This window comes from Erythrolamprus reginae, chromosome 8, assembly GCF_031021105.1.
Source record: "Erythrolamprus reginae isolate rEryReg1 chromosome 8, rEryReg1.hap1, whole genome shotgun sequence".
NCBI lineage: Eukaryota > Metazoa > Chordata > Lepidosauria > Squamata > Dipsadidae > Erythrolamprus > Erythrolamprus reginae.
Genome location: NC_091957.1, coordinates 53038343 through 53057837, shown reverse-complemented (window position 1 = coordinate 53057837; position 19495 = coordinate 53038343). Strand labels below are relative to the sequence as shown.

The 19495-nt window shown below is 46.6% G+C and overlaps 1 protein-coding gene across 1 annotated transcript; it reads left to right on the top strand.

Annotated features, from left to right (window-relative positions):
- Positions 1–3344: 3344 nt before the first annotated feature.
- SLC25A5 (solute carrier family 25 member 5) lies at positions 3345–18951 on the top strand. The gene is made up of 4 exons (XM_070759912.1): positions 3345–3630; positions 9703–10189; positions 13521–13661; positions 18678–18951. Exons 1-4 carry the CDS (start codon positions 3520–3522, stop codon positions 18833–18835), a joined length of 897 nt encoding a protein of 298 aa, XP_070616013.1. The 5' UTR covers positions 3345–3519; the 3' UTR covers positions 18836–18951.
- Positions 18952–19495: the final 544 nt, after the last annotated feature.

The following is a 19495-nucleotide window of genomic DNA, read 5'->3' as shown; positions in this document are numbered from 1 at the left end:
CTCGGGCTTAAAAGGTTTGTCTTGTGGTCTGGTGGTCTCTGTGCCTCTTAACAAACTGGGCGATCGTCCCGCTGTCTCAATCTAGCGAAGTCAGAATGACAGCAGTCGGAAGGGGACCTTGGAGGCCATCTAGTCCAACCCCCTCTTCAAGCAAGAGAAATTCCCTAACATTTCCCTGTAACTTGCGATTTAGCTAAGGTGCAGTTATAGATGACGTCGTACCAAACGGCTAAGCCATGGAGAAATATCGGTAGCTGAGGAAGTAAGTTGCTGCCACAGTTTTCCTCATTTTTGCTTGACTCTGCCAAGTAGCGTGATCTGGTTTTTTTTAAAAAAACATGATTTTTCCCTGACTTTTTAACATTTTAATACAGTTTGGTTTTTTATTTATTTATTTATTTTATTTTATTTGTTAAATTGGTATGCCGCCCCTCTCTGTAGACTCGGGGCGGCTCACAGCAATGACAAAGAACAATATAAAATACAAATCTAATATTTCAAAGAGCTAAAAACCCATAATTTAAAAAACATACATACTAACATACCATACATAAATTATATAGGCTCAATTCCCCCATGTCTGATGACAGAGATGGGTCTTAAGGAGCTTACGAAAGGCAAGGGGGGTGGGGGCAATCCTAATCTCTGGGGGGGGAGTTGGTTCCAGAGGGCCGGGGCCACCACAGAGAAGGCTTCTCCCCTGGGTCCCGCCAAACGACATTGTTTAGTCGACGGGACCCGGAGAAGGCCAACTCTGTGGGACCTAACTGGTCACTGGGATTCGTGGGGCAGAAGGCGGGACCGGAGATATTTTCCCGATTTGTTCCATTTCCCCCCCACAAATTCCAGATATTCCCGATATTTCCCAAACCGCTGATTTCCCTGATAATTCCATTTCCCAGGTTGGCTGGACACCCTGTTACACCAGTGATGGCAAATGTTTTTTGGTTCACGTGCCTTAAGGGGTGTGCGCAACGCCCCAGCCTTGCACAGAAAAGACTGATTTACAGTATATACTTTATTTGAAATCTGGACGACTGCTAAGTAAGACAATGAGTAGCCGTTTACTATCAAGACGAGGTTTGCTGTGTTGTCCTGTGTTCCTTTGCCAGGAAGTTGGGTCAGAAAAGTTTAGCAAGCTCTCAAAACACAGCTGCCCATTTAAAATATTCATTACATGAACATTAAAAGAAGATACAAGCTGCCCTGCTTTTGTGTGGATTTGAGGGACCCCAGCAGTGAAAGGCTGCAATTTTTTTTACCACCACTGTGGGTGTGGCTTGCCGGTCATGTGACCAGGTGGGTGTGGCTTGCTGGTCATGTGACTGGGGGGTGGCTTAAAGGTCATGTGACTGGCTTAAAGGTGCCAACTTGGCGTCACTCACGCCAAGGGTTTGGGTTTGGGTGCCTGGCATGTCCTCGCCTCAAAGAGGTATTACTGTATTTCCCTATCTATTTACTATGACTGAACATCCAAAATATACTCTTTAATTTACTATACCTCAAGTAGGTCACATCAGCCCTACATCAGCCACCAAGGGGAGCAACTTATCCCTTCAGGTGGGGCACATCAGGCCCCCAAGTGAGGCAAATGACCCTCCCTCAAGTGGGGTACATCAGCCCTCCCATCAACCGAAGTGGAGCACATTAACACACACACCCAAGTGGGGTACATCAGCCCTCCCATCAACCGAAGTGGAGCACATTAACACACACACCCAAGTGGGGCACATCAGCCCCCCAAGGGCAGCACCTTATCCCCTCAGGTGGGGCACATCAGCCACGCAAGGAGAGCACCTTATCCCCTCAGGTGGGGCACATCAGCCCCCCAAGGGAAGCACCTTATTCCCTCAGGTGGGGCACATTAGCCCCCCAAGGAGAGCACCTTATCCCCTCAGGTGGGGCACATCAGCCCCCCAAGGGAAGCACCTTATTCCCTCAGGTGGGGCACATTAGCCCCCCAAGGAGAGCACCTTATCCCCTCAGGTGGGGCACATCAGCCCCCCAAGGGAAGCACCTTATTCCCTCAGGTGGGGCACATTAGCCCCCCAAGGAGAGCACCTTATCCCCTCAGGTGGGGCACATCAGCCCCCCAAGGGAAGCACCTTATTCCCTCAGGTGGGGCATATCAGCCCCCCAAGGGAAGCACCTTATTCCCTCAGGTGGGGCACATTAGCCCCCCAAGGAGAGCACCTTATCCCCTCAGGTGGGGCACATCAGCCCCCCAAGGGAAGCACCTTATTCCCTCAGGTGGGGCATATCAGCCCCCCAAGGAGAGCACCTTATCCCCTCAGGTGGGGCATATCAGCCCCCCAAGGGAAGCACCTTATCCCCTCAGGTGGGGCATATCAGCCCCCCAAGGGAAGCACCTTATCCCCTCAGGTGGGGCATATCAGCCCCCCAAGGAGAGCACCTTATCCCCTCAGGTGGGGCATATCAGCCCCCCAAGGGAAGCACCTTATCCCCTCAGGTGGGGCATATCAGCCCCCCAAGGAGAGCACCTTATCCCCTCAGGTGGGGCACATCAGCCCCCCAAGTGAGGCACATGACCCCCCCTCAAGTGGGGTACATCATCACTCCCACCAACCGAAGCGGAGCACATTAACACACCCACCCAAGTGGGGCACATCAGCCCCCCAAGGGCAGCACCTTATCCCCTCAGGTGGGGCACATCAGCCCCCCAAGGGCAGCACTTTATCCCCTCAGGTGGGGCACATCAGCCCCCCAAGTGAGGCACATGACCCCCCTCAAGTGGGGTACATCAGCCCTACATAAAGTGGGAGGCATGAACCCTACATCAGCCCCCACACCAGCCGCCCTCAAATGAGGCAGCGGGCAGGCCCAGGGCAGAAAAAAATCTCTGAGTGGCAGTCACGATTAGGCGAGGGGGGGCGGGGCGGGGGGGCGTGGGATGGCCGCCCTTCCCCTCCCTACGTCGGCCAGGCAGGGCGAGGGGGGGGCATCCGAGGACACGCGCGGCCGCCGCGGTCCCGCCCTGCCCGTGGCCCGCCCGACGTCACGCAGGTGACAAGCCGGCATCCTTTGCGGGGCCTGTCCGTCTCCAAGGTTAAAGCTCTGGGCCCGCTCGATTTAATCCTCCCCCCCCCTGTAAGAAGTGACCCACCCACCCACCCCCCTTGCAAGAAGTGATCCTTTCACCCGCGGAACAGATCCCGGAGCGGGAAGGGGGAGGAATCCCGGGATCAGGGATCTGGGATCCACCCTTCAAGGCTCCCCCCAACCTTTGCCCCCCCCCGCAGTCCTCTCTCCGGTCCCTCCCTCCGGCCGGCAGCCAATCAGGGCGTCGGGAAGCGCGTTCCTCCTCCTCCTCCCGCCGTTCCCACGTTCGTGTCGGCGGGACGCCCCGTGTATAAAAGCCGGCCATTTCAAGGACTCGCTCTCAGTCCGCCGGCAGCGCCTTTTTTTTTAATTTCTTCCCCCCACCCGGGTTGCCATCCTTGAAAGTCCGCCGTCGCCGGCCCGGCTCCTCACAACAGCAGCACCAGCACCAGCAGCATCATGACCGACGCGGCCGTCTCCTTCCTCAAGGACTTCTTGGCGGGCGGCGTGGCGGCCGCGATCTCCAAGACGGCCGTGGCCCCCATCGAGAGGGTCAAGCTCCTGCTGCAGGTCAGCGCGGGCGGGGGGTGGGGCTGTGCCTGAAGGGAGGGGCCGAGGGGAGGAGTGGGGGGGGGCTCCTCCATCTGCCGCGTGGGCCTCGTGGGGAGGGCGGAGAGACGCCCTGCCCTTCCCTCTAAGGTCGCTCCAAGGAGATGTGTGGGAGGGGGGGTGAACCTCTCGTCTCTGAGGCCCCCCTCCCACCGCTTCCTGCTCCCCATCTCCCCTTTGAGCCCCCTCCCTGGACCCTGGCCTCCCCGTCTCACTTCTGAACCTCTCCCCTTGGATGCCCCCCTCCCACCGCTTCCTGACCCACTTCCCAGCCCTACACCTGGGCTCCTCTTGGATGCCCCCTCCCCACTGCAGAAACTCCCAGGGCCACTTCCTGAACCCCCCCCCACTGGACCTGCCCCCCCATTTCCTTTGATGCCCCCCCCTACAGAAACATCAAGGTTACTTCCTGATCCCCCCTCCCTTCCATGGCCTGAGCTTCCCCTCTCCTTGGATCCTCCCCATGGCCACTTCCTGAGCCCCCTCCCTCCCTGGACCTGGGTTCCCAATTTCCTTTGATGCCCCCCTCCTACAGAGACCTCAAGGTTATTTCCTGAGCCCCCCCTCCGTCCCAGGACCTAGGCTCCCCATCTCATTTGTGAACCCCTCCCCTTGGATGTCCCCCTCCCACCGCTTCCTGCCCCCCCTTCTCTACACTTGGGCTTTCCTTGGATGCCCCCTCCCCACTGCAGAAACCCCCACAGTCACGTCTTGAGCCCCCCTCCACCCTGGATCCCGGCCTCCCCATCTCGTTTGTGAAACAACACCCCCCCCCCTCTTTGCTGCCCCCCGAGCCCCCTCTTCCCTGGACCTGGATTCCCCGTTTCCTTTTATGCCCCCCCTACAGAAACCTCAAGGTTACTTCCTGAGCCCCCACTCCCTCCCAGGACCTGGGCTCCCCATCTCCCCCTCCCCACTGCAGAAACGCTTCTTAAGCTCCCCCTCCTTGGGCCTGCCCCCCATCTCATTTATGAACCCCCTTCTTTGATGCCCCTTCCCACCACTTCCCAGCCCCCCCCCTTTTCAGCCCTGGACTTGGCCTCCCCAACTTGTGTAGGAACCCCTTCCCTTGGATGGCCCTCTCCCATCGCTTCTTAGCCCCCCCCTCCCTTTTCAGCCCTGCATTCTGGCCTCCCCTATTTCGTTTATGAACCCCTTTGATGCCCCCCCCTCCAGAAACCTCCCGGTTACTTCCCATCTCCATCGCATTTTTTGTGAACCCTTGGCAGTGCCTCCAAAAGAGCCAGGGATGATCTCCCCCCCTTCCCAAAACCCATCTGGACCTTAGGGGGCCCTGGATCTCTCACCCACCCACAGGAAAGCCCCCCCCCCTCTTTCCTTATCCCCCACTCTCCTCCTCATTGCTGCGGCGGTGAAAAAGCTGGCAGCCCTGGAGAAAATCCAGTTTGGTTGATGTCAATTCCGGCCACACCGTTTTGGAGAGATTGAATTGGAGGGCTTATGGCGATTCCTTCTCCTGGCAGGGGGGGTCTCCTTTCCCTTCTCCTTTGGGCCCCTGAGCGGCTTTCCTGCCCTTGCAAAGGAATTAATCCCATCCTCCTGTCTGGTGCTCCACGTTGGGTGGGGTTTTTTTTGCCATCGTTTGACCTTGAAGGGGAAAGGGCAGCCGGGCCTGAAACCTGTCTTGCTCCATTTTTGTCTTGTCCTTCGAGGGGTTCCCGGCAAACAGCCAGCCTCGCCCAGGACCTGCCTTTCTTGAAATAATTCAAAATATCGATCAAAGTCTGCTTTTCCACCCATGAGTTTGCCCCCAAGGCCTAGCAAGGTCACGGTAGATTTTAAACCCGGCATCCTAACTTCCTGCAAGGGACAACAAGGCAGGGAAGTGTTTTTAAACAGGAAAGTGAACCCAAGAACAAGGGCCCACAATCTGAGGTTAGGTGGAAGGTCTTAAGCATAAAACCTATCAGGAAAGACTCAATCTGTATAACCTGGAGGACAGAAGGGAAAGAGGGGATACGACTGAAACATTTAAATACATTAGAGGGTTAAATAAGGTTCGGGAGGGAAGTGTTTTCAATAGGAAAGTGAACCCAAGAACAAAGGGCCCACAATCTGAGGTTAGTTTGGGGGGGTGGAGATCAGAAGCGACGTGAGAAAATATTATTGGACCGAAAGAGTAGTAGATGCTTGGAACAAACTTCCAGCAGACGTGGTTGGTCAATCCACAGGAACTGAATTTAAACGTGCTTGGGATAAACATACATCCATCCTAAAATAAAATACAGGATAATATAAGGGCAGACTAGATGGACCAGGTGGTCTTTTTCTGTGTTTCGTTGTTAAAGAGCATTGGGGATTCCAACATTTTTCCCCGATGTACAAATGCTCTTTTCTTCTGGAAAGTCTACTGTCAATCTTCTATGTTTCTTACAAACCTTTTGAGCCCCGGGCAACGAGAAAGAAGCAGCGGGCAATTTAAGGACGGGTGAATGGGAGAGGAAAAAAACGCAGAGGTCTGGAGACTTGGGTTATGACCTGGTTTGCTTAGCACAGGCAGCTAAGGACGCCTTGATCTCTAGGGATGGCGCCGAGCCACAATCTCTCCGGGGAAAGAGGTCACCTTGCAAAGAACCTCTTATCACCGGGTGGATTACTACCATTGTCTACCTAAGCTTACCCAGCAGCAGCGGGCGAGTCGATTCAGCCCTGTGGCCTCTGGCTGGCCTTGCCAACTTCTAACCGGAACTGGAATTCCGACCTCTTTCGGCCTGGGAAATTTGCTTTCCTGATTGCACTCTAAATTTCCAAGCTTTTTTAAAATTTTAATGCCCCAGATTTCAAATGCAGGGTTATTTTGTAGGCCTAGGACAAAGCATCAACTATTAAACGGATTAGCTTTTGGGGTGTTTTTTTTTTTTTAAAAAAAACCCACAGTTTTAGCTGCAGTTTCTTCCTTCCGTCTGAGGGTGGAGAAAGAAAAAACTACTTCCGGTGACTTCCCGTACAATGTTCGACAAGATGCAACGTGATTTTTTTCTTTTTAAACTGTCATGATTTTGATGTTTCTTTTTTTTTAAAAAAAAATACATTTTATTGATTTTTTTAAAATTTTAACAAAAAGATAAAACATAAATTCAAACATAAAGGTGTGTGCCATCACCAGACAAGCAAAACAAAATCATATATCCCTCCACCAGGGAAGAGTCAATTCTATATCTTTCATTCTATATCGTTGCAATAAGGCACTTGGGGAAAAGGAATCCTCAATCTGAGTATTGTATTGGCAGTTCTGTGTTAGCAAATACTTCAGAAGAAAAGGATTTAGGGGTAGTGATTTCTGACAGTCTCAAAATGGGTGAACAGTGCAGTCAGGCGGTAGGGAAAGCAAGTAGGATGCTTGGCTGCATAGCTAGAGGTATAACAAGCAGGAAGAGGGAGATTATGATCCCGCTATATAGAATGCTGGTGAGACCACATTTGGAATACTGTGTTCAGTTCTGGAGACCTCACCTACAAAAAGATATTGACAAAATTGAACGGGTCCAAAGACGGACTACAAGAATGGTGGAAGGTCTTAAGCATAAAACGTATCAGGAAAGAGTTCATGAACTCAATCTGTAGAGTCTGGAGGACAGAAGGAAAAGGGGGGACAGGATCGAAACATTTAAATATGTTAAAGGGTTAAATAAGGTCCAGGAGGGAAGTGTTTTTAAAAGGAAAGTGAACACAAGAACAAGGGGACACAATCTGAAGTTAGTTGGGGGAAAGATCAAAAGCAACATGAGAAAATATTATTTTACTGAAAGAGTAGTAGATCCTTGGAACAAACTTCCAGCAGACGTGGTTGGTAAATCCACAGTCACTGAATTTAAACATGCCTGGGATAAACATATATCCATCCTAAGATAAAATAGAGAAAATAGTATAAGGGCAGACTAGATGGACCAGGAGGTCTTTTTCTGCCGTCAGACTTCTATGTTTCTATTTACCTCAGAATTTTATTTTTACGTTTGCATCGCTTACTAATATTAATATATGGTTTTTAACCTTTTCCCACCGCCTCATTGTTGCTACTAATTTCTCGTCATTATAATTATGTAATCTAATTTCCATAATTTCGTAGTGAATGTGATCCACCATGTACCTGCACCAATTTTTTATCGTCCATTTATTAGCATCTTTCCACCCAAGCACTATAGTTGCTTGGGCAATTTCTATTGCTGCAGTTTTAATTTCTTCATATTCTTTTACCTCACTATTTTTTATCAATAGTGCTGCTTCCTGGCTTAATTTCCAGTCACTATTCGTAATTTTATTCACTTCCGTTTGTATTTGCTTCCAAAATTTTTGGACTTTACTGCATTCCCAAAACATATGCATAAATACTGCTTTTTCCTTACATCCATGCCAACAATTTCCTTTCATCATCGTTTGAAAGCGTGCTAATTGTACTGGTGTATAATAATGATTTTGATGTTTCAAAACCGATTGCCAGGCCCCCAAAAATTCCCAAATAAATGTGATTTGGGGCTACTTTTTGTGCCCTTAGATTACGAACTCTGGTTGGTCTAAAACCCTACAAAGACCACTGAGTTGTTTAATCTAGAAGCTAAAGTATCACTTTCTATTCTGAACCATTTGTGCCATCTCAATTTAAATGTTGCAATGGGAGTTAGCATGAACCCATATTGTCCTAAATGCTTTAATAATTATAACGTATCAGGAAAGACTTCATGAACTCAATCTGTATAGTGTGGAGGACAGAAGGAAAAGGGGGAACATGATCGAAACATTTAAATATGTGAAAGGGTTAAATAAGGTCCAGGAGGGAAGTGTTTTTAATAGGAAAGTGAACACAAGAACAAGGGGACACAATCTGAAGTTAGTTGGGGGAAAGATCAAAAACAACATGAGAAAATATTATTTTACTGAAAGAGTAGTAGATCCTTGGAACAAACTTCCAGCAGACGTGGTTGGTAAATCCACAGTAACTGAATTTAAACATGCCTGGGATAAACATATATCCATTGTAAGATAAAATACGGGAAATAGTATAAGGGCAGACTAGATGGACCAGGAGGTCTTTTTCTGCCGTCAGTCTTCTATGTTTCTATGTTTCTATGGATGTTTACTCCAGTCCTGGGGCTACAGCTATGTTAAGGGCCCTGTTACTTGGTGTGATTATTAGTTCATTAACCATCTGCTGTATATACTGGTTGATTGGGTGGATGTTGTTATTATTTTAATGTCTCTTAAAGAGTTTTCATTGGTTTGGAATGTTAGATATGTAACCCACCCTGAGTCAGTCATCTAAGTTGGGAGGATATAGATATTGAGTGCCTGAGAGAGAGAGAAAGAGGGTGAAAGAAAGGGGGAGAGAGAAACAGAAAAGGAGGGAGAGAGAAAGAAAAAAGAGAAAAGGAAGAAAGGAGAGAAAGAAAGAGGGAGAAGGAAAGAGAAAGGGACAAAGAAAGAAAAAAGGGGGAGAAAGAGAGAAAGGAAAAGAAGAGAAAGATGGAAAGAAGGAAAGACAGGAAAGAAAGAATGTGAGGAAGACAGAAAGACAACAAAGAAAGAAAAAGAGCGGGAGATGATGAAAGAAAGAGGGGGGGGAGAGAGAAATTGAAAGAAAAAGAGGGTGAGAAAGGAAAAGGAGAGAAAGATGGGAAGAATGAGAGAGAAAGAAAGAAAGAAAGGGTGAAGGAGAAAGAAAGAAAGAAAAAGAAAAATGGGGAGGGAGAAGAAAAAGAAAGAGGGAGAGGAAGAGAGAAAAAAAGTGAAAGAAAAAGAGGGAGAAAGAGAAAGGAAAAGAGAAAGGGAAACAGGGAAAGAGAAAGAAAAAGCAGAGAAAGATGGGAAGAAGGAAGGAAAGAAAGAAAGAAAAGGGTATGCAGTAGAAAGACAAAAAAGAAAAAAGAGGGAGAAAGAAAAGAGAGACAGAGAGAGAGACAAAGAAAGAAAGAGGGAGAAAGAGCAAAAAAAAGAAAGATTGAGAGAGAAAATCCGAAGGTGGCCATTCCTGCTCTTTTTAACCTTCCTCTCGTTGTCCCCCCTTTTTTTCTCCGCCAGGTCCAACATGCCAGCCTGCAGATCCGGGCCGAGCAGCAGTACAAGGGCATCATCGACTGCGTGGTGCGAATCCCTAAGGAGCAGGGCTTCCTCTCCTTCTGGCGGGGCAACTTGGCCAACGTCATCCGCTACTTCCCCACGCAGGCCCTCAACTTCGCCTTCAAAGACAAGTACAAGCAGATCTTCTTGGGCGGCGTCGACAAAAGAACCCAGTTCTGGCGTTACTTTGCCGGCAACCTGGCGTCGGGCGGTGCTGCCGGAGCCACGTCGCTCTGCTTCGTCTACCCTCTCGATTTCGCCAGGACCCGCCTGGCAGCAGATGTGGGCAAAGCTGGCGCCGAGCGAGAGTTCAAAGGTCTCGGCGACTGCTTGGTGAAGATCTTCAAATCCGACGGCCTTCGGGGCCTCTACCAAGGCTTCAACGTCTCCGTCCAAGGGATCATCATCTACCGAGCGGCGTATTTCGGCATTTATGACACCGCCAAAGGTAAAGGGCGTGGGGGATGGACTTTGTAGTCCTTTGCCTGGCCTATCTGGACAGGGAGTCCCTGCTCACAGTCACTCATGCCTTTATCAACTCGAGGTTTGACTACTGCAGTGCTCTCTGCATGGGGCTACCCTTGAAGAGCGTTCGGAAACTACAAATTGTGCAGAATGCAGCCACGCGAGCGGTCATGGGATTACCGACATCTCTCCAACACTGCGCGGTCTGCACTGACTGCCAATCGGTTTCCGGACTCAATTCAAAATGTTGGTTATTATTATTATTTATTAGATTTGTATGACACCCCTCTCTGAAGACTCGGAGCGGCTCAACAACAACAGAACAGTACAAACCCAATACTTAAAAACAATTTGAAACCCTTAATATAAAAAACAGTCATACATCTCAGACAAACCATACATAAAACGGAAACGGCCCAGGGGAATCAATTTCCCCATGCCTGACGGCAGAGGTGGGTTTTAAGGAGTTTGCGAAAGGCAAGGAGGGTGGGGGCAATCCTAATCTCCGGGGGGGGGAGTTGATTCCAGAGGGTCGGGGCCGCCACGGAGAAGGCTCTTCCCCTGGGTCCCGCCAGACGGCATTGTTTCGTCAACGGGTTCCTAAGAAGGCCAACTCTGTGGGACTTAACCGGTCGCTGGGATTCCTGCGGCCGGAGGCGGTTATAGGTTATGACCTATAAAGCCCGAAATGGCACAGGACCAGATTACTTACAGGACCGCCTCCTGCTGCATTAATCCCAACAACTCCCACAGAGTCGGCCATCTCCAGGTGCCATCAACTAGACAATATCATTTGGCGGGACCTAGGGGCAGAGCCTTCTCTGTGGCGGTCCCGACCCTCTGGAATCAGCTCCCCCCCAGAGATTCACACTGCCCCCACCTAACTCACATTCTGCAAGAGTCTAAAGACTCACCTATGCTGCCAAGCTTGCGGTTATTGGAATCTCCCCCCTGGCCGATGAATGTATAGTGTATTTGTTGGGTTATATGTGCATTTTAATTGGTTCTTTAGTTTTTTAATTGTAACTGAATTTTAATTACGGTGATACCTCATCTTACAAACGCCTCATCATATAAACTTTTCGAGATACAAACCCGGGGTTTAAGATTTTTTTTGCCTCTTCTTACAAACTATTTTCACCTTACAAACCCACCACCGCCGCTGGGATGCCCTGCCTCCAGACTCCCGTTGCCAGCGAAGCACCCGTTTTTGCGCTGCTGGGATTCCCCTGAGGCTCCCCTCCATGGGAAACCCCACCTCTGGACTTCCTTTTGCGATGCTGGGATTCCCCTGCTGGGATTCCCCTGCAGCATTGCAAAAACACAGAAGTCCAGAGGTGGGGTTTCCCATGGAGGGGAGCCTCAGGGGAATCCCAGCAGCGCAAAAACGGGCGCTTCAGCTGGCAAAAGGGGTGAATTTTGGGCTTGCACGCATTAATCGCTTTTCCATTGATTCCTATGGGAAACATTGTTTCGTCTTACAAACTTTTCACCTTAAGAACCTCGTCCCAGAACCAATTAAGTTTGTAAGACAAGGTATCACTGTATTTGGATTTTGATATATATTGTCTTTTTTATATGTTGTAAGCCGTCCCGAGTCCTCATAGAGGGGCAGCATATAAATCCAATAAAGTTAAACTTAAATTAACTCTCCATTGGCAGGGATCTCACACCTTGGTAACTTTAAGATAGGTGGACTTCAAATCCCAGAATTCCCCAGAGACAGCAAAGCTGGCTGACAAGTTCTGGGAAGGGAAGTCCCACCCCCCTCCCAAGTCTTAAAGTTGCCAAGTTTGAGGACTCCTTCTCTTAAGGCATTTCTTCTCCTACCAACTTAACCACTTTAAGGTAGGTGGACTTCAACTCCCACAATTCCCCAGATAGAAAAATTGGCTGAGAAGTTTATTTTTTAATTTAAGTTTTTATTTTAGCAATAGCACTTTCTTATATACTTCTTCACAGTGCTTCACAGCCCTCTCTAAGAGGTTTACAGAGTGAGCATAGGGCCCCCAAACAACCTGGGTCCTCGTTTTACCCACCTCGGAAGGATGGAAGGCTGAGTCAACCTTGCGCCAGTGGTGAGATTTGAACTGGTGAACTGCAGAAGCAGCTTGCAGTACTGCACTCTAACCACTGCGCTACCAAGGCTCATTTCAATTTTGAAAACGTATTTTGCTACCGACTGACACACGGCGACTCAAGGCGGCTTACATGGATATAAAAACATATGAAAGAAATAAAAAGTTCTGTGAATTGAGGTCCACCAGTCTTAAAAGTTGCCAAGGTGGGAGATCCCTGCGCTAAACCATTTTTTCCAACTTTTTAGCAACTTTACGATAGGTGGTCTCCAACTCCCACAATTCCCCAGGGAAGAAAATTGCCTGAGAAGTTTAATTTATTTTTTTATTTTAGAAAAGTTATCTTGCCTCCGATTCGCACACTGCGACTCAAGGCAGCTTACATGGATATTAAAAAAAACATATAAAAGAAATAGACAGAATAAAAATAAATATAAAGTTCTGGGAATTGAGGTCCACCAGTCTTAAAAGTTGCCACGGTGGGAGATCCTCACTTTAAGGCATTTTTTTAAGGCATTGGCTGCCGATCAATTTCCGGTCACAATTCAAAGTGTTGGATATGACCTTTAAAGCCCTACATGGTACTGGACCAGAGTACCTCCGGAACCGCCTGCTACCGCTCGAATCCCAGCAACCGATAAGGTCCCACAGAGTTGGCCTTCTCTGGGTCCTGTCGACTAAACAATATCGTTTGGTGGGCCCCAGGGGAAGAGCCTTCTCTGTGGCGGCTCCCCAGGGGAAGAGCCTTCTCTGGAATCAACTCCCGCCAGAGATTAGAACTGCTCCCGCCCTCCTTGTCTTCCATAAACTACTCAAGACCCACCTATACCGCCAGGCATGGGGGATTTTAGACATCTTTCCCCCAGGCTCCTTATAATTTATGTTTTGTATGTATGTGTTGTTTGGTTTTTTAATTATGATAGGGTTTTTAGTTATTTTTAATATTAGATTTGTGCCATTATAATATTGTTTTTATCATTGTTGTGAGCCGCCCCGAATCTTCGGAGAGGGGCGGCATACAAATCTAATAAATTGAATTGAATTGAAATTGAATTTTTCCTCCAACTTTAACAAGATTGAAGATAGGTGGACTTCAACTCCCAGAATTCCCCATCCATCCACACTGACTGAGGAATTCTGGGAGTTGAAATCCATCTATCTTAAAAGTTGCCGCAATTAGAAAACAGCACTCTTAATGGACTGTAATTAAACAGAGTTTTGGGTTTCCTTCTCCAGGAATGCTTCCCGACCCAAAGAACACTCACATCTTAATCAGTTGGATGATCGCGCAGACGGTAACAGCCGTGGCAGGTTTGACCTCATATCCCTTCGACACTGTCCGGCGGAGAATGATGATGCAATCTGGTCGCAAAGGAGGTGTGTATTTAACTTTTCCAGTAGAAAAGAGCATTTGTACATCACAGCTAAATGTTGGAATCCCTGATGCTCTTTAACATAGTAGAAACATAGAAGATTGACGGCAGAAAAAGACCTCGTGGTCCATCTAGTCTGCCCTTATACTATTTCCTGTATTTTATCTTAGGGTGGATCTATGTTTATCCCAGGCATGTTTAAATTCAGTTACTGTGGATTTACCAATCCATGTCTGCTGGAAGTTTGTTCCAATCATCTACTATTCTTTCAGTCAAATAATATTTTCTCAAGTCGCTTATGATCTTTCCCCCAACTAACCTCAGATTGTACCCCCTTGTTCTTGTGTTCACTTTCCTATTGAAGACACTGCCCTCCTGAACCTTATTTAACCCTTTAACATATTTAAATGTTTCGATCATGTCCCCCCTTTTCCTTCTGTCCTCCAGACTATACAGATTGAGTTCATGAAGTCTTTCCTGATACGTTTTATGCTTAAGACCTTCCACCATTTTTCTAGCCCATCTTTTGACCTGTTCAGTCTTATCAATATCTTTTTGTAGGTGAGGTCTCTGGAACTGAACCCAGTATTTCAAATGTGGTCTCACCAGCGCTCTATATAGCGGGATCACAATTTCCCTCTTCCTGCTTGTTATACCTCTAGCTATGTAGCCAAGCATCCTACTTGCTTTCCCTACCGCCTGTCCGCACTGTTCACCCATTTTGAGACTGTCAGAAATCACTCCCCCTAAATCCTTAAACTTGGTGGTTTGCTTGTTTGGACTTTTCATAACCCAAACTTACTGTTAAGATTGATGACGTTACATACTTGGGTCATAAAACGTCTGCAAAACAACAAGAGCACCAAGGACTCCATCTGGCTTTTCTTCCAAATGTCCCATTGTAGCTGTGTTTAGCTTGCTTCTCCCATAGGCACACGCAGCAGAGAGGGGGGGAAATGTAACTAAGAGATAAAATTATGTTTTTTGAACAACATGGTTGTCTTCAAAGGTTAGTTTTAACTCCAATCAGTTGGGCTGTTGACTCAGCTTTTAGAGATGATCTCAGATCTGGTTGCTTTCTAACCAGAGATCTGGAGTGATCTGGGCAAAGATATTATACACGCCAGGGGCTGGGATGTCCAATTCTATTGATGTTATAGTAATACAATTCCCATCGTTATTGTTCTGTCGGGCTCTCTGGTAGAATCCTCCCAAAAATTCACAGGTACAAATTTCAGACACACACACGTTTGAAAATTCAAAATAATGTTCTTTATAATGAAAATTCACTTAAACCAAGCCCTCTTTTGGTATAGCAAAGAGCCCTCGTCTCCAAACAAAGTGGTAATTTGTACAAGTCCCTTATCAGTTCTGTGATACTTAGCTTGCAGCTGTGAGGCAATTCACAGTCCTCCTTCTTTCACAAAGTGACACACACTTTGCTCTGGTTTAGTTTCAAAGCGGGAAAAATCAGCACACAAAAGGTCGAAGTCAGTAAAGTAGTCATGAAACACAAAGATCAGATAATCCTCCACAATGGCCAAACCCACAGGCTGCTATTTATAGCAGCCTCACTAATGACCAGAGCCCCACCCAACCACAGGTGGCCTCATTTTCTTTGATAATAATCTCTCAGTTGTTGTTGCCTATGCATCGCTCTCCGCATGCGTGGCTGTACCATTAACTCTTGTTCTAAATCCAAGGAGGAGCTAGATAATTGATCTCCTTCTGAGCTATCTGCCCCACTCTCCTCCTGTCACTCATGTTTTCTTGGTCAGAGGAGCCTTCATCATCAGATTCCACCGGGGGCAAAACAGGCCTGCAGCATGTGGATGTCTCCCCCACATCCACAGTCCTTGGGGCAGGAGCAGGGCCAGAGCTAACCACAACAGTTATTGGTTTTTTGTTGTCTTGACTGGCATTTCAAGTTTTAGAGGGCCATTGGTAGGTTATCTCCACGGGAAAAGTAATCTAAGGGACAATGAAACTGCTTTAAGAAGATGGTTGAAGGCTCAGGATTGACAGTCTGTCCTTAATATAAAAAGAAATGTGATTTAACCATAATCTGGGTCATTTATTCATCATTTGCACCATTCCAGCAATAGCACCAATTGTAACTACGGTTCAAGGATTAGCTATGTATCTTTTAAGCATATGATAACATTGTAATTCTTTAGCTTTATACGTTTGTTTATTTATTTATTTTTTATGCATATAAAACTCCTGTTGAAGGAACTGCAGAGCTGAAATGTTCTGGAAAAATCCTCAACTTTCCTCTACATCACCTACATCAAGAACTTAACCATTATTCTGCATTACCTGTTGGCAGATATAGCTATATTTGAAACAAATTTCTTCCATTACAACGGAAGGCTAAATAAGCTAAATATTTCACTTTTAGAATATCTTCTCTCCTATATTATCTATCTATCTGTCTGTCTAATTTTATATATTTCCATCTAATTATTACTTATATTGAGCTGAATGGCCACGTGGACAAGCCCCAAGTCAAAAGGGGAAAAATAAATTTTCAGCTCATACATTTTCCAGAAAGTATTGTTGCAGGGTAAAAAAAATCCTAATACTTTATCATTAGTAGTAGAACACTCTGATGCAATTTATGAATGGTCCATTCTCTATCAAAGATTTCTCATGCTATCGAATTCTTAGTTCCGATTGGTTGCACATGCTGTGAGTGGCTGCAATGTTAGCCAATCAGAAACAGCCCCTCCATCTGGCTTCCTGGTGGCCCCAGGAAGTGATATCATCTTCAGGCACCTACCTACCACTACTGTGTACCTGTCTATACCGGCAGGAGGCCATCACTGGTTCTAACTCACTGCCAGTTCGCTTCCTTCTGTGCTGCGTAGCCAAGCACAGTGCCAATTTTTTAAAAAATGCCCAAAAAAGAGGCCGAAAACAAGATGGCGACACATGCGCAGTGCCGCAACTTCCGCTTCTGCGCTAACTTCAGATTGTGTCCCCTTGTTCTTGTGTTCACTTTCCTATTAAAAACACTTCCCTCCTGGACCTTATTTAACCTTTAACATACTTAAATGTTTCGATCCTGTCCCCCCTTTTCCTTCTGTCCTCCAGACTATACAGATTGAGTTCATGAAGTCTTTCCTGATACGTTTTATGCTTAAGACCTTCCACCATTCTTGTAGCCCGTCTTTGGACCCGTTCAAATTTGTAACACATTTTCTGTTGAGTTTTATTTTTGAGCTTCTTTATAGTTAATTAGACATGCTGCTTTCAGCACTAGTTAGTTTTCTTCTACCACGTCAAGTTTTTTTCTATACACCTTATATGTATATGTGTGTTTATTTATTTATTTATTCAATTTTTTTAATGCCGCCCTTCTCCTTAGAATCAGGGCGGCTTACAACATGTTAGCAATAGCACTTATTTTTAACAGAGCCAGCTTATTGCCCCCACAATCTGGGTTCTCATTTTACCCACCTTGGAAGGATGGAAGGCTGAGTCAACCTTGAGCCGGTGGTGAGATTTGAACTGCTGACCTGCAGATCTAGCAGTCAGCTTTAGTGGTCTACAGTACTGTACTCTACTCACTGTGCCACCTTGGCTCAATATATATATAAAACACATATTTTTGCTGATAATGAAAAGGAAGGGAGACTAATATAGATCTATTTTGGGCTTATTTGTCTTCATCAGGTAGCCACACTCTTTACTGGGATTTGGACCTGGGGCCTCTGCCTTGTAAGACAGAGGTCTTAGCCATTAGGCCACAGGCTCAACTCTTGTATCAGCTTGTGCCAGGGAAGGATTATCCTTTGTTCCCTTAATTTCATTAGTCATTTCGTCCATCTCTACACATTCATATATTTTCCGATGGGATGTTTTCCTTTTTTCCACATTTTCCACATTTGGGCATAAGGTATTCTGGCTGCAGTTATTATGTGCGTCACTAGATGAAGAGTTTGCTTATAGCCATGTTTCCCAACCGTGGCAACTTGAAGATATCTGGACTTCAACTCCCAGAATTCCCCAGCCAGATATTTTCAAGTTGTCAAGATTGGGAAACACTGGCTTAGAGTATTTTTTGCTCCAGATTCCTAATAAAATACCTTCTGGAGGAAATTCAATTTCCTCCTTAGTAATTTCTAACAGCCACCTATGTATAATATTCCAAAAACCTTTGACTTTGGGACAGGACCACCACAGGTGATAGAAAGTGCCAACCTCTTTATTGCATTTCCAACAATTTGCGCTTAATTTCGGGGACATTTTGGCCAATCTTGAGGGGGGAAGACACCATCTATAGAATAATTTGTCACCTATTGTTGTGGTTAGCTCTGCCCCTGCCCCAAGGACTGTGGATATGGGGGAGATATCCACATGCTGCAGGCCTGTTTTGCCCCGGTGGAATCTGATGATGAAGGCTCCTCTGACCAAGAAGACATGAGTGACAGGGAGGAGGAGAGTGGGACAGACAGCTCAGAAGGAGATCAATTATCTAGCTCCTCCTTGGATTCAGAACAAGAGTTAATGATACAGCCACGCATGCGGAGAGCGATGCATAGGCAACAACAACCGAGAGATTATTATCAAAGAAAATGAGGCCACCTGTGGTTGGGTGGGGCTGTGGTCATTAGTGAGGCTGCTATAAAGAGCAGCCTGTGGGTTGGGCCATTGTGGAGGATTATCTGATCCTTGTGTTTTGTGACTGCTTTGCTGACTTTGACTTTTTGTGTGCTGATTTTCCCCCGCTTTGAAACTAAACCAGATCAAAGTGTGTTTCACTTAGTGAAAGAAGGAGGACTGTGAATTTTCATTATAAAGAACATTGTTTTGAATTTTCAAACGTGTGTGTGTCTGAAATTTGTACCTGTGAATTTTTGGGAGGGTTCTACCAGAGAGCCCGGCAGAACACCTATGGACAATTTATTAGCAGTAGCAAAGCAGCGAAACGGCACTTGTGTTATTGCCAACATCGGATGAATTTAGTTGCTCATTTGGTTTTCTGTTTTTCTCTTCTTCTCTTTTTCTCCCGCAGCCGACATCATGTACTCCGGAACCATCGATTGCTGGCGGAAGATTTCCCGGGACGAAGGCGGAAAAGCGTTTTTCAAGGGCGCGTGGTCCAACGTCCTCAGAGGGATGGGAGGTGCTTTTGTCCTAGTCTTGTACGACGAAATCAAGAAATACACATAAGCTGAAATCCCCCACCCCTTCCCAACTCCTTAGACGACCCTTCCAACGTAATATTCCATGGACTTGCATCAAAACTATTTATCGATTCCCGCCCCTCCAAGTGTTGTCTCACAGTTCACAGAGAGGCTGTGATTTTGCTTGCCTGGACCCCCCTCCCCCCAGTTCTCAAGTCATTCCTTTGACGATGGGACTCAAACTTTATTTTTATTCAGTCACTCCTGTTAAAATAAGTTTGAGAAATAAAATGAAAAAAAAAACCACACACACAACAACGGTAGCATCGCTTTTGTTGATATTTTTCTCCTTCTCTTGGATAAACAAGTGTTTTATGCTGGAACTGCACGGTACACTATTATTATTATTATTATTATTATTATTATTATTATTATTATTATTATTATTAAGGATTTGTATGCCGCCCCTCTCCGGAGACTCGGGGCGGTTAACAACAATAATAAAACAGTATACAAAATAATCCAATACTAAAAACAATTAAAAACCCATTAATATAAAAACCAACATGCGTACAGACATACCATTCATAAAATTGTAAAGGCCTAGGGGGAAAGAGTATCTCAGTTCCCCCATGCCTGACGGCAGAGGTGGGTTTTAAGTAGCTTACAAAAGGCAAGGAGGGTGGGGGCAATTCTAATCTCTGGG